A 12614-nucleotide genomic window follows, 5' to 3' on the forward strand; every position below is an offset into this window, starting at 1 on the left:
AGTGGAGGAAGGAAAACCCAGCTTCTTTTGGTAAAAAGGCCTTTCTTTTCAAATGCAACAGAAGCTGCTAAAATTTATTTGCTCATTCTATATCCCACCATATGGTGTAAAAAACTACTGCAGGGCAACTAACAAAAAAACCCTATTAGAAATAAAGATCAGCATACATTACAAATCCTTAATTACAGCAGATTCCAATAAGCCACTTGATATTTATTCCATTTTTCCAATGTTCCTACTTGAACAATGATGTTATGAACTCTCTTTAAAAGCCAGTCTGGCAAATCTCTCTATAAAATGACTCGGTGCTTTCATGAAGAAGACTCTACCAACTGTACCAGCCACTCTTAACATCATACACTGATATTACTTGGTGCAGAACCCCCTCTGAGTATTTAGGTGCACAAAGAAAATTCATACAGAATTAAGAGATTTTGGACTTCAGCTCCCAGAAGCCTCAGCTATTTGACCAATACTGTAATCTGGAATTCTGGTAGCTGAAGTCCAAAATCCCTTAAAGAGCACAGTTTGGGGACCACTGTTTTAGAGGGATCTTCTGATAAGGCAGGAGAGAGCTGAAGTGAAAACAAGCTAAAATCTCTTGTATTTAGATATGCTTGGACATATCTAAAAGCATTTTAATAGATTAATTATGCACACATACTATTTTAGAAACAACTGAAAAAAGTTGTTGTCTCTGGGCTTAACATAGCCTAGCAGCAGAAATAGATTTTATGGATTGCCAGAGATAGTATAAGAGGTACCACTGTCTTGCTATATGTATCCTCATTGCTTTTGACCACTAAGGATTACTGTTTCGTTTCAGTTTCACAAATGCTCTAAAACCCTGCAAAACCTGTTTACCAGCAACAACAGTAGACCAAATGATCACCATGGATAACAAGATATCTTTCATGTCATTTTCAACTATCATCTATTTTCAAGCTACAGAAGTCTTGCTGAAATTTACTACACAATCTAATTTTTATTATTACTATTTTTTTGGAACTTACCGGAGTAGTGGCTGGTGAAAATTGTATGGGAGACAGTAGAGGGGGTAGAGGCCTCAGCCACTTCAAAACATCTCGCAGACTTTCATCGTGTTCTTGGTCCTTGTTGAAAAGATTCAAATTAGTTGCTGATAAATCTGTCTGAGAAGTGTCTTCCAGAGTACTGCCTTCACAAAAAGAGCTGTTGCCAGTTTCCGTAGTTTCCATGGTCTTGCTTTCAACTGGGTCACTGTATTTAGTAGACCTCTTATTCGATTTTATATGCATTGATGACACCGTGGTTTCTGCTGCACAGGTTTCAGATAAAGAACCATTGGAATTCCTCTCTCCTTGAGATTTCTTGATTTTTTTAGGATACTGCATCATTTCTATAAAAGGGAAGATTAACTGTGTTTTAAAAATAATACTGTATTCTTTCTACCTCTAGAAGGTTTAAAGTAACAAAACAAGATATTCAAAATAATTTGTTTAGGGCTTTTGGCATTATTAGCCAAATTATATTCAGACACTTAAATTTCACACATGGATTCAAGTCAGGACAAGCTGTGTAAACTGTCTTTAATTTTGAATTATGTATGTGGGAACTAGTGAGGGCAGGAAGCCAAAATAAATTTGAGACTAAAATGGCAGGTAATAAATATCATCATCATCATTGTTGCCAAAATACAGATGCCCTTATCTAGGCAGAATGAGTATGTGTCTTTGTTGCTCATCAGTGAGCGGGACCTTCATGAGCTCAATTACTCTAATTTCAAAAGCATATAGCTTTTGACAATAGTTTAAATATGTTTTATTATTTAAAGATTTTCTCTAGTCTGTATCAATTAATACTTTAAACATTTCAGGCATCAGAATTTCCTCACCCTGAGAAACTTGTTTTCTAATTACTGATGTTGCTTTGCCATCCTTTTCACCTGCTGATTGAACTCGGTTATCTCCTACCTTATTCTTCAATCCTAATGTTTGTAATACTCTCTTCAACAAATTTTGTAAGCTTTGCCATCTAATAATCTATCTGCATTAATTTCCTTACCAGATGAATCATAATCAGCTTCTGATTCCTGTTTATTTATCAATATCTAGTGGCCTTATCATCATTGTCAGAGATCATACAAAGATGTGCATGTACATTTGCTATGTACCTCCTGCATATAAAATAAACCTCACTCAGAAAGATGCTCACAATATATACACCCTTTACCTATTCACATGCACATTCCATTAAAAGGATGGACATAAAAGCAAATGTTCAGTTCTAGGTAACAGATTTCTCTTCAAATCTATTTATCCCCTAAGATTGCTTCTGTGGAGTGATCAGGAGCAATCCTCCTGTTCCTTCCCATTCTCTCATGCAGAAGCTGGAGATGTCACATTATTACTCAATTTTAAAAATGTACTAGTCCCACAGTCTGATTTCTAAACATCAGCAGATCCCATTACAAGATCTACCCCATTTGACTATTCACTTTTTCCAGAGGTGAAAGAAATAGGGCAGAGAATTTGCAAGCCAGAGACTAATCTAGTTTAATAAAAAAAAAGTATGTCAAAATGGACCTAGGATCTGAACTATTCCTCATGAGGTCTCAGAAGAAAAGAAGATGTGCTCATAGAATCATAGAGTTAGAAGAGACCACAAGGGACATTCTGTCCAACCCCCTGCCATGCAGGAACACATAATCAAAACACCCCTGACAGATGACCATCAAGCCTCCATTTAAAATCCTCCAAAGGAGGAGACTCCACTATACTCTGAGGCACCATATTCCACTGCTGAACAGCTCTTACAGTCAGGAAGTTCTTCCTAATACTGAGGTGGAATCTCTTTTCCTGTAATTTGAATCCACTACTCCAGGTTCTAGTCTTTGGAACAACAGAAAACAAACTTGCTCCATCTTTCGTATGACATCCCTTCAAATATTTAAACAGAGCTATCATATCACCTCTTAACCTTTTCCTCTCCAGGTTAAACATACCCAGCTCCCTAAGTCGCTCTTCATAAGGCCTGATTTCCAGACCTTTTACCATTTTGGGTCCAAAACACACTGCAGAAATAATCCAGCTTTAGACCACTTTAACTGTCCTGGCTCAGTGCTAGGGAATCCTGGGAGCTGTAGTTTACAGGGGCACCAGAGAAGGCTAAATGTCTCACAGAACTACAGTTCTGCAGTGTGTTTTGGATCACTGTTAGCATTTCCAGTAGCTTGGATGCAAAATTTAATCGCTCCCCACAGAGCTGATATGCTCCTCACAACTGGATTTTCTACATAACTTGTTACTTTTGTACTTTAACAGTACACATCTGAAATGTCTTCTTCATCCAAAAAAGTACTTACTTGTTCTTCCAAGTGTTCTTGAATGACTATCCAAATCACCTACTGCAGGGAGGAAAAATAGGCTTTTTATTTATTCTTATTAAAAACAGCAGCAGATATTTTAAAAATGGTCATTTACAATGTGATCTAGAACCGTAGTGCTTGGTCTCACCTAAAATGTAATCATTTGCACTGATATGATCACCTCCTGTGGAGCCAATGATACACATCCAGAGTTCCTCCAACAGCACCTTGACTTTTTCTGTAAAATAATTAAGAGGCTGTACAAGTGGTATTTTCTCATGTCTTAATATGCTGAGGCATGGCACACATGTAATCAAAGACACTGATGAACATGAAATGAATATGGTTGGACATTTGTACCTTTCTCTCATTTGAGCAGGTAATATGATGTGTAATCTCAAAAGTATTAAGGTACTTCTCTATCAGCCAGAAAGCAGACAGCTCTCTCTATCAGTCAGAAAGATAAATACAGTGTTCAAGAAACTTTACTTATCTAGAAGTCAGAACATAGTATGTTCACACATTTACAGTTTAAAACCAGGGACTTGAAAGACAGCATCCTAACAAAGATGATACAAAGCCACACATAGAATGGATTTTGGGGCTGCCTGAGTTATTTCTTGTAAGCTTCCTCAGACATATGACTTAAGGGTAGTATGAAAAGACCCTATCATAAATAAAACATTGCCCTTTTTACACAACGGAAATAACCCAGAATGGGACCAGTGTGTCTGATTTTGAGATAGAGAAAAATGGCTCTATACTTGCAGAATGCATACACACAAAAGCAGTTAGTTTTAGACTCATATATCACAATAAAACAGAATGGTTTCACTGATCTTAGAAAAATTCAGGATTGTGGTTAAAACAAATTTTTCCATTATATCATTATCAGTGTGCAATGTTAAATCTCTTTGAATAGTCCACAGAAATTTTGACTTCATGTAAAGTGTTAAGTCACAAGTGAACCAATATGCTCCTTTCCCTTCTCTGGAACTCTCCTGAGTTTTGTGCCTCCTCAGAGGACTCAGCCTGGTTTGCATGATAAACAATAGCAAGAAATCCAAGAACATCAATTTAAATTGCATCATTTCCTTCTTGTCTCTGCTTGCCACTTAGTTAATTAAGCTGTAAGACTCAAAAATGAAACGAAGAGCTCACATTTTCTTTGTTGGCATTTTAAGCACTTTTTGACAATGACTTAGTGTTTGGTACTTGCATGTATAAGAAATGCATTGAGTCAGGTCTGGTCATTTGCACAGGAAAGGTTCTTTAAAAACAAATGGTCTCCTTCACCTATCTTTTAGAGGTCACCATGCCCAATATGACAAAAACAGGGATGCAGGTGACCTAGCAAAATTTTGATAGGATAGCTCTTTTTGTGGACTTGTATCAAGGTTGTGTTGACTTAAAAATAATGCTTCAACATCATATGAAACCTTCCTTCAGATATGGCCACCTAAACCAAGCAACAAACCAGTTTTAATGGCTTACATACAGGAGATCTTCTCTCTATCCAGTTCCAATGTACCAGCTTACCACACCTTTCCTTCAAAAATGCCTTCACCATAATCAAAACTGCACTAGTCTGTATCCATTTATATCTTATCATCCCTGTATTTCCTAGCTTTCCATTATTTAAACTCCAAGCATAACTATTTGCTATCCAAAATTATTCAAACTCCACATTGGACGCTACTCCAATGCACTGCATTCTGCTGTCACATGCTCTCCCCATTCTTTGGCGAGTTACAGACCGCTGAAAAGCAGCGGTCTGCTGCTGCCGCTGGTTGCAGCATCCGGGAACCGCAGCAGCCAAACGGCACGGTTCCCGGACGCTGCAAAGAAGGAGCGTGAAAATTGTGCTCCTTCTTGCACCCCGGAAGAGGCGCCGCAAGTGCCGAAGCACGCACTCGTGGTGTCATTTCTGGGGTGTGACGTGTGGACGTAGTGCGTCCGCTACGTCAAGATGCCGGCGGCCATGTGGAACGGCTGCCACCATTTTGTACAGACTGGGTCCTTATTAGGGTTAGGGGCATCAGGAAGTGACGCCCCTTTCTAGCCCTAATACGGACCCAGTCCATATTTTCAGGACCCTCTGTAAGGAGCCTCTGAGTCATGTGCTGCTGATTTCAAAGGAACAATGGAGCAGACAAATAGGGTCAAAGACATGGCATATCAGCCTTTGACATGCCAGTTCCTCTACCCAACTTGCAAACTCCCAGTGATTCAAATCATTTGCACCACATTTTGTGGGCATGCTAACTCAAAGGAGCCTAATAACTAACCTTGAGGTTTTATGTTTGACAGGTCATAATAGGCAACAAGTAACACCCTTCTTCATCTATCTGCAGTACTAGGGAAAAAATAGAATTCAGCAAAGAAAAGGCCTCTACAAAAACTTTGGTCTGCTCCATGGTTATCAACACATTAAAAGACAAGATCCTCTAGATTAGGGGTAGGTAGGAGTTTCTGGACTGCAACTTCCACAATCTCTTACAACTGGCTAGGGAGAGGTACAGCTGTCTATCACTATACTAGAGCTTTCTGACAGAAAACATTGTTCTTCCCTTTTGTACATTTTGGAGACTTGCATAAACTCCAAGGGGCCAGGTAATCTTCATGCATTTTTTTAATGAAACATTGAAGTGCAATGCTCTACAGTAGGATGTCCTGACGCCCATCAATGACCCACTGAAGAAAGAGCAGCTAGGAGCATCTGTAACTACTTATTAAAGGATGCATACATACCAACCTTTGTCTAGGTTTCCAACTGGATTCTCTTTTTCACTCTGGGTCTCTGCATTCTTTACCACTGAAGGAAATAGGTAGACACAGAGATATGAGATGAGCAATTAAAAAGTAAAACCAAAATTGAAAAGCTAAAAATGTCAACAAAAGAGTGTTACCTTTCTTATGTTTTATACTAGGAAATCCATCAATCTTTTCCTATGAATGTGAATTAGGGGGGAAAAATCAATTACAATTTATAGTATTGAAAGTAAGAGTGCTCCATTGCTTCTAAAAATACCTCATAACCTTTCAAATATTTAATAAGCCTTATGTAAAATTGAAAAAGTACATTTTAAGATATCCTCATCCCCAACCCCCCAAAAATGTTAAGTTATGTTTGTAATTTGTTCCACCCTGGGTCCTGTACTAGGCCACTTTGGTTCCTATGCTGGTTACCCTTGCTACTGTCCACCTTATAAAACAGGTTTCCAAATTATGGGTACCGATGAGACACATATCTAAATTTAAAAATATGTACTGGGCATCAACCCAAAATGTCTGCCCTGGAGTTCAAGGCTATTCTGAATGGACAGAAAATCTGCCCAAAACACTGAGTACAAGGCTCAAAACTCCAAACACAAGAATCTTCTTTGAATTTACACTGACAGAATTTTATTTCACAGAAGACAAACTCCTTTTCTCTTTTGCCACAGTCACCTTTGTCAGCCAACCGTATTCCCACCCATCTCTTTCTTTCTCATCCAGGATCACCTCACATACATGCCCTTTCTTATCCCAGATCACTATTTATATATTTTCACACACATTTATGCCTTATATCTCTTTCCACACACACACACAAAGGACAGGCACCCATCTCACATGTATCCCTTCTTTCTGATCATTCCAAGTGCACAAAATAGCACATTGTCTCTCAAATCACCCTTTTCTGGATCACGCCAAATCCTTTCTCCCTCTCTCCCTTCCTAATACTGTACTGCCCTCTCATTAAGACATACAAACACACAATCTTCCCCACCGCACAGGTCTTTCTTAGCTAGTTCACCCAGACCCTGCTGCCCTCCCTAGTTGCACTCTTTGCTAACTTCAATGACCACTCCCACTCTACTAGCTTACTGCTCTCTTTCCTAACCCTTCCATGTTTAGGGTGACTTGGCAGGCACAAATATGCCCATGATGCCTGGTACCTAAGCAAGCTGCATTGCCTATTCCTGCTCCAAAATCACATGGACACTCGTATAGTTTAAATGCCACTATTGTCCTCAACATCATTATTTTGTTTTTTAATCAAGGTCATTATTTTTTGCAAATACTGAGTCTGGTGTCATACTACTGGACCACAAAGCCAACAACAAACCAAGTCAACCTGATAGCAAAAACAATTTTTACAGTCAGTCCCTCTTCTATAACAAGTAATGTGAGTGGAGGTGGAGAAGGAGTTTAACCCACCAATGATTCAACAGGGAGGAAGACATGGGGATGATGTGAAAGGGAACAAGAAGAGGTGGGCAGCTAGGGAGAACATACCTGACTTAAAATTCACCACACACACACACACAACATATTTTTAGGGGGGGGGGGAATAAGACATATTTAGGGGGACATGTCAGATTGCCAGCACTTACTTTCCAATTTACAGTACTAACACATGAAGCATTCAAGGAAGTGCCCCTCTTTAGCCGTAATGAACTTTTGATTAAAAATGTTACCTGTGCTTTCTTCAGTTCTTTCTCAAGAACTTTCTTTTCTCCTTTCAGCTGCTTGAACTCCTGGATGTGTTTTGCTGCAGCCTCTTTATTTAAGGGAGAAAATAACCAACACTTGTTAAACCCATTTAGCTTGCCTTCAAAATCTACATAAAACCTGGCAAACAAGGATAGAATGCAATTGCAAAGTAACACCTTCCCTTTCTGGTTTGTCCAACTCTCACAATTTATTTCAAGGTTTACAGCACTCAGCTCTGTCCTATCCTTTCATTATTTCATTAGGATTTCATCACACTGGAAGCGTGCAGCTTGGCTCTGTCAGTGTTACATTAAAATTGCACTCACCAGTTCCACAGCTTAGTGATTCCAAGAAAATCACTAAGAAACCAGAATAAGAATAAAACTAAAAGCTATGAAAAACAAGCTGTGTTTTTAAGTAAGACTGTCATTCCTCAAATTTTGCTTTCAAACCATAACATAAAATCACTATTCTTGAAAATATCCTTATTGTAGAAATATGAAAAATGTTTAAGGAATGTAATAATTAAAACAAACATTTATAAAGCAATCAAATCATGTTATCATAAGCAGGCCAAGCTCACTAAGAATAAATATTTTTTTTCCATTTCAGTGACTTTACTGGCTCCTGCAGAATACCTAAAGGAACACACAAGCTGGTAGGCAGTGGGGCAGTGATGGATGGGACCAGGGCTGCCACACTCACATCAACATCCATTCAATGTTGGTTCTCTTTCTTATACACACTACACTATCCTTCCCCTGCAACCTTGCTAAACAGGTTCTTACTTGGGAATAGGGTATCTAGATTAAAACCATCTCCCCTAAGACTGAAAGATACAGCTTGGATCTGTCAGTGTTATATTAAAATAGCACATAACTCCCTGACAGTGATCGTAATCAAGAATGCAAGCAGCAATGTAGAAACAGAAATCTTGCTTCCTTAAAGTTAAAACCTCTTTCTCATGATCTCACTCAGCATCTTCTGGAGGAGAAAACTTAATTTTGCCCCTGCTACTGACATATGAAAGTTCTAATGACTTCTTGCAAAAAGGAGTTACAGATTTGCCAATGAACACAACACAATCCTTTCTACTCAGATGCTAATCTCACTGCATTCAGTGGGACTTACTTTGAGGTTACTGCTACTTGACTATAACGGAAGAGTGTAGCTTTAATTGTTTCTTGCTTGCTGGTTTGTATTCTAAGTTTTCTAACCATTTTAAAACTTCGCATTTCAAATTTTAAAATACCATAATCAAATTGTTGTTGCTATTATTGTTGTGTGTCTTCAAGTCATTTCCAACTTATGGCAACCCTAAGATGAAACTATCATGGGTTTTTCTTGGCAAGTTTCTTCAGATGAGGTTTGCTTTTGTCTGAGGCTGAGAGAGTGTGACTTGCCCAAGGTCACCCTGTGGCTGAATTGGGTATCGAATCCTGGTTTCCACAGAGTCATAGTTCAACACTCAAACTTACAACAAATATACCTGAAGGCTAGAAAGAACTTAAGAGAGTGTATTCTCAACCACTATGACGCCTAACGATAGTGTCAAGATTCCTACAGAGCTGAGAAATAAGCAGTTCTCACCCGTCTTTGCTCACAGCTCTTTACAATACTACTGAAGAGAAGGAATAACACTTCATGATGTCTCTAAATCAGGGGTGGGCAAAACGCAGCTCCCAGGCCACAGGTGGCCCCAAGGGGTAAAAGAATTGCTGTCTAAGTGTGGAAAGTGTTTCCACCATACCTGGAATCCAGGGATCAATAATAATATTTTTTAAGTAATAAAAGATCAAAGTAAAAAAAAAAGCATTTTGGCCCAAAATGTCCAATGGAAGCAAGGGGTACATTGCCACCACATTTTGCACCCTCTTTGGGTGGATTTAGGCAGGATGGGTCCCTTTTGCAAAAGGATGTAAACAGGACATGATTTCTGCTCACTTTCTGTTATTCAAAAGACCTCTCCTGGGCCTAAAATTGTCCAGGAAGCCCCCAAAACATTGTGAAAATGCTCCCAGATCCCCGAGGGGACAATTAGGGGCAAAGTTGCCTGGGGGCACTAATGTCGCCTCCTAGCCTCCCACAGTTGACATCCCTGTCCTATGTGATTGTTGTTCCGTTCTCTCTTATATTTTCTCTCACAATAACTCCTAAGGGAAAAATCTGCACTTGAGAACAATGTTGCAATAAGGGGCAAACCTACTTCCCAGCTCTGACACAGGAAGGCCCAGTCAGCACTTACAATATTTCAAGGGAGAAAACAACAGCCTTGTTCTTTCACTTTAAGGCTTCAGATTTGTATGTAATGGGCATTTCTGGTGATTCCCTTCTACGGAGTCAAACCAAGATGAGAGTTTGTGGGGGAAATATCGAAGTAGCCTTTTGCAGTTTTTTTCTTCTTTAAATATTACTTCCTCATCTGGGCTGGAGGTTCTGTTTTGCTAAACAACCAGGGAAGCAGGATTTAAGTAGACCAGTCTTACTGAGAACCAGAAGGGGAAAAGAAGAAGAAAAGCAGGAATCACCAAAGAACTAGCAATATTCTCTAATATTCTATCGCATTTTAAGAGATAAAGAAACAAAATCCTTTGGAGAGGGAATAACACAAAAATAAGGAGACTTATATTTTGATGGCAGGGATAATCAAGACCAGGCTTACCCATCACCAATATATTATGTGTGCATACATACAATTCTTTTTAATCTCTTAGGCCCGGGACAAATGGGCACTTTGTGGCACGCTGGGGCCAAAACTAGGGCTCGGGAGTGTGGAGTATCTGCATGTTCCAGAGCCGAGCACGCAGTGGCAGCTCCATCATGGTGCGGCCCTGTCCACCGCACTTGCATCACTGATGCAAGACAGTGCGCCAATGGCGCAGTGATGGCAGTGACTGCGCACACCAAGAAGCTTTTAGCAGGTTCTTTTTGGTGCGGAGGGAGCCCACACAGTTTGGTTGCTGCGGGCTCCCTCAGGAGCAAAAATGGGTGGCTCCAGCCCACCCTTTCTGGGTGGTCTGTCAAGCCCCACAGATTCCCAATGTAGCTAGAAGGCAGAAGATGAATGCTCTAATTCTGCTAAAACGATAATCTTCCAGCAGCTTTCCGAAAAGTGAATAATTACATTTATTCCTGTGGGATTTAGGAGCACGGGTAGGATACCAAACACATATTCTGGGTTATAAAGGGAGGTTTTCCTTACATGCTTTTTGGTCACAGAAACCATGGTCATTTTAAGGTAAGGATAGAAAACATGCAGCACTCCAGATGTTGTTGGACTGCAGCTCCCATCATTCCTCAAAACAGGCTAAACTGGCTAGAGCTGATGGAAGTTACAATCCAACATCATCTGGAAGGCCATATATAACCTCATCCTTGATGTCGGGGCAACAGAGAGGGGTAAATTAGGAAGAACAGGTCTCTCCTCATTCACAGCTCTGGCTTCAACATTGGCCAGAAGGACCAAGGGATGTGTGACTGCTTCACTCTCTTTATTCATGCTTCAGTTGGTATAGCTGGTTGTTGCTTTAGAAAGAAGAGCAGGTAGGATGGAGATGATGTCCAGGCTAAAATGAAATTGACAAAAGGACTAGAGACTTGAATCCCTCATGTTCCTCCTTCAGTTGAACACGATATGCTTTTGGCAAGTTGCCAGGAAATGGCAACTTGTGGTTAAGTGCTAGTACTACAGCCACTCACTCAGAAACCACAAGACTGTGAGTTCAATCCTAGCCAGGGGCTCAGGCTTGCATCTTTCTGAGATTGCTAAAATGAGTACTCAGCTTGATGGGGCAATTTGCTTACAGTTGTAAATTGCTTAGAGATTGCTCAGTGCGGTATAAAGTGGTATATAAATGAAGCTGCTATTGCTATTGTTTCAACAATTACAACCCCGTTTAAATCTATCCAAACAACTATCAACTTTCCTTTCTTATAATAATACATTACGTTCCATCTATAGCTCTTTTAAATATTTTCAGTACTGTATTAGAATTTATCTGTGTTCTACCTGTCTAGAGGATTCTTCCTTCAGCACAAAGAAGTTAGACCACATGCTTCAAAGAGTTCTAGAAGCCCTATAATTTGACAAGAATTTTCATAAGCAGTGCTAAGGCTAGCCTTTAGCTTGGAATACATTGCTTCTGAATATTGTTTCTATGATATATGAGTCACTGGCAGGCACCACTTTTAAAATTTAATGTAGACTTTTGATTTACAGATGCCCAAAAGACAATATATAACTGCTTGACTTAGGAAGCTGGGCCCTGTTTTTCTCCCCACATAACTCACTGATAACCTAGTTACATGCAAAGAAAACTATAAGACATGCAACATCACATTTTAGCCGGGGATATAAAGCAAGTAATTCTCACTACAGGCTCCTGTGGCAAGCTTGCAAATAACTGTCAGGTCATGGACAACAGAGGTGGTTTATTTCAAACTGTGAATTGTGACTAGCACATGAAATTACATGAAACACATTTTCCAACATTATAGTTTCAAAGGGAGGAGGTAAAGGAGTGGAAAGTTAGGTGACAGGAAGACTGCTAAATATTTCTTAGTAAATAGCTTTTTTTAAGCTCAGAAAATGGGATAGAAATCAATAAAGGTTTTCTTCCAGAAAAATAACAGTTATCTAATTGAGTTATAAGCCTGCGTAGGAAATAGTATACTTGGATACAATTACCTTCAAGTTTCCTCACTTTAGTTTCCAGTTTCTTCTTCCTGAACATGAAAACAGACACGCACATATGAGAAATGTGGAATATAGTCTTTCATTTTTAGTGTC

The 12614-nt window shown here is 39.4% G+C and overlaps 1 protein-coding gene across 3 annotated transcripts in view; it reads right to left on the reverse strand.

Moving 5' to 3' along the window:
• The window catches only part of ICE1 (interactor of little elongation complex ELL subunit 1), a 42627-nt gene that overhangs the window by 15379 nt on the left and 14634 nt on the right, over positions 1–12614 (reverse strand). The window contains exons 7-13 of one of the 3 annotated variants that reach the window (XM_042462549.1): positions 12513–12550; positions 7810–7892; positions 6256–6295; positions 6102–6161; positions 3495–3584; positions 3344–3385; positions 1014–1378 (exon numbers count right to left, since the gene is read on the reverse strand). In XM_042462549.1, coding sequence (XP_042318483.1) covers positions 1014–1378; positions 3344–3385; positions 3495–3584; positions 6102–6161; positions 6256–6295; positions 7810–7892; positions 12513–12550 — 718 coding nt within the window. Of the gene's footprint in view, positions 1–1013; positions 1379–3343; positions 3386–3494; positions 3585–6097; positions 6162–6255; positions 6296–7809; positions 7893–12512; positions 12551–12614 lie in introns of those variants that run through there. The other 2 variants (XM_042462550.1, XM_042462551.1) reach the window with 2 other exon arrangements.

This window comes from Sceloporus undulatus, chromosome 4 (genome assembly GCF_019175285.1).
Source record: "Sceloporus undulatus isolate JIND9_A2432 ecotype Alabama chromosome 4, SceUnd_v1.1, whole genome shotgun sequence".
NCBI classification, from domain to species: Eukaryota; Metazoa; Chordata; class Lepidosauria; order Squamata; family Phrynosomatidae; genus Sceloporus; species Sceloporus undulatus.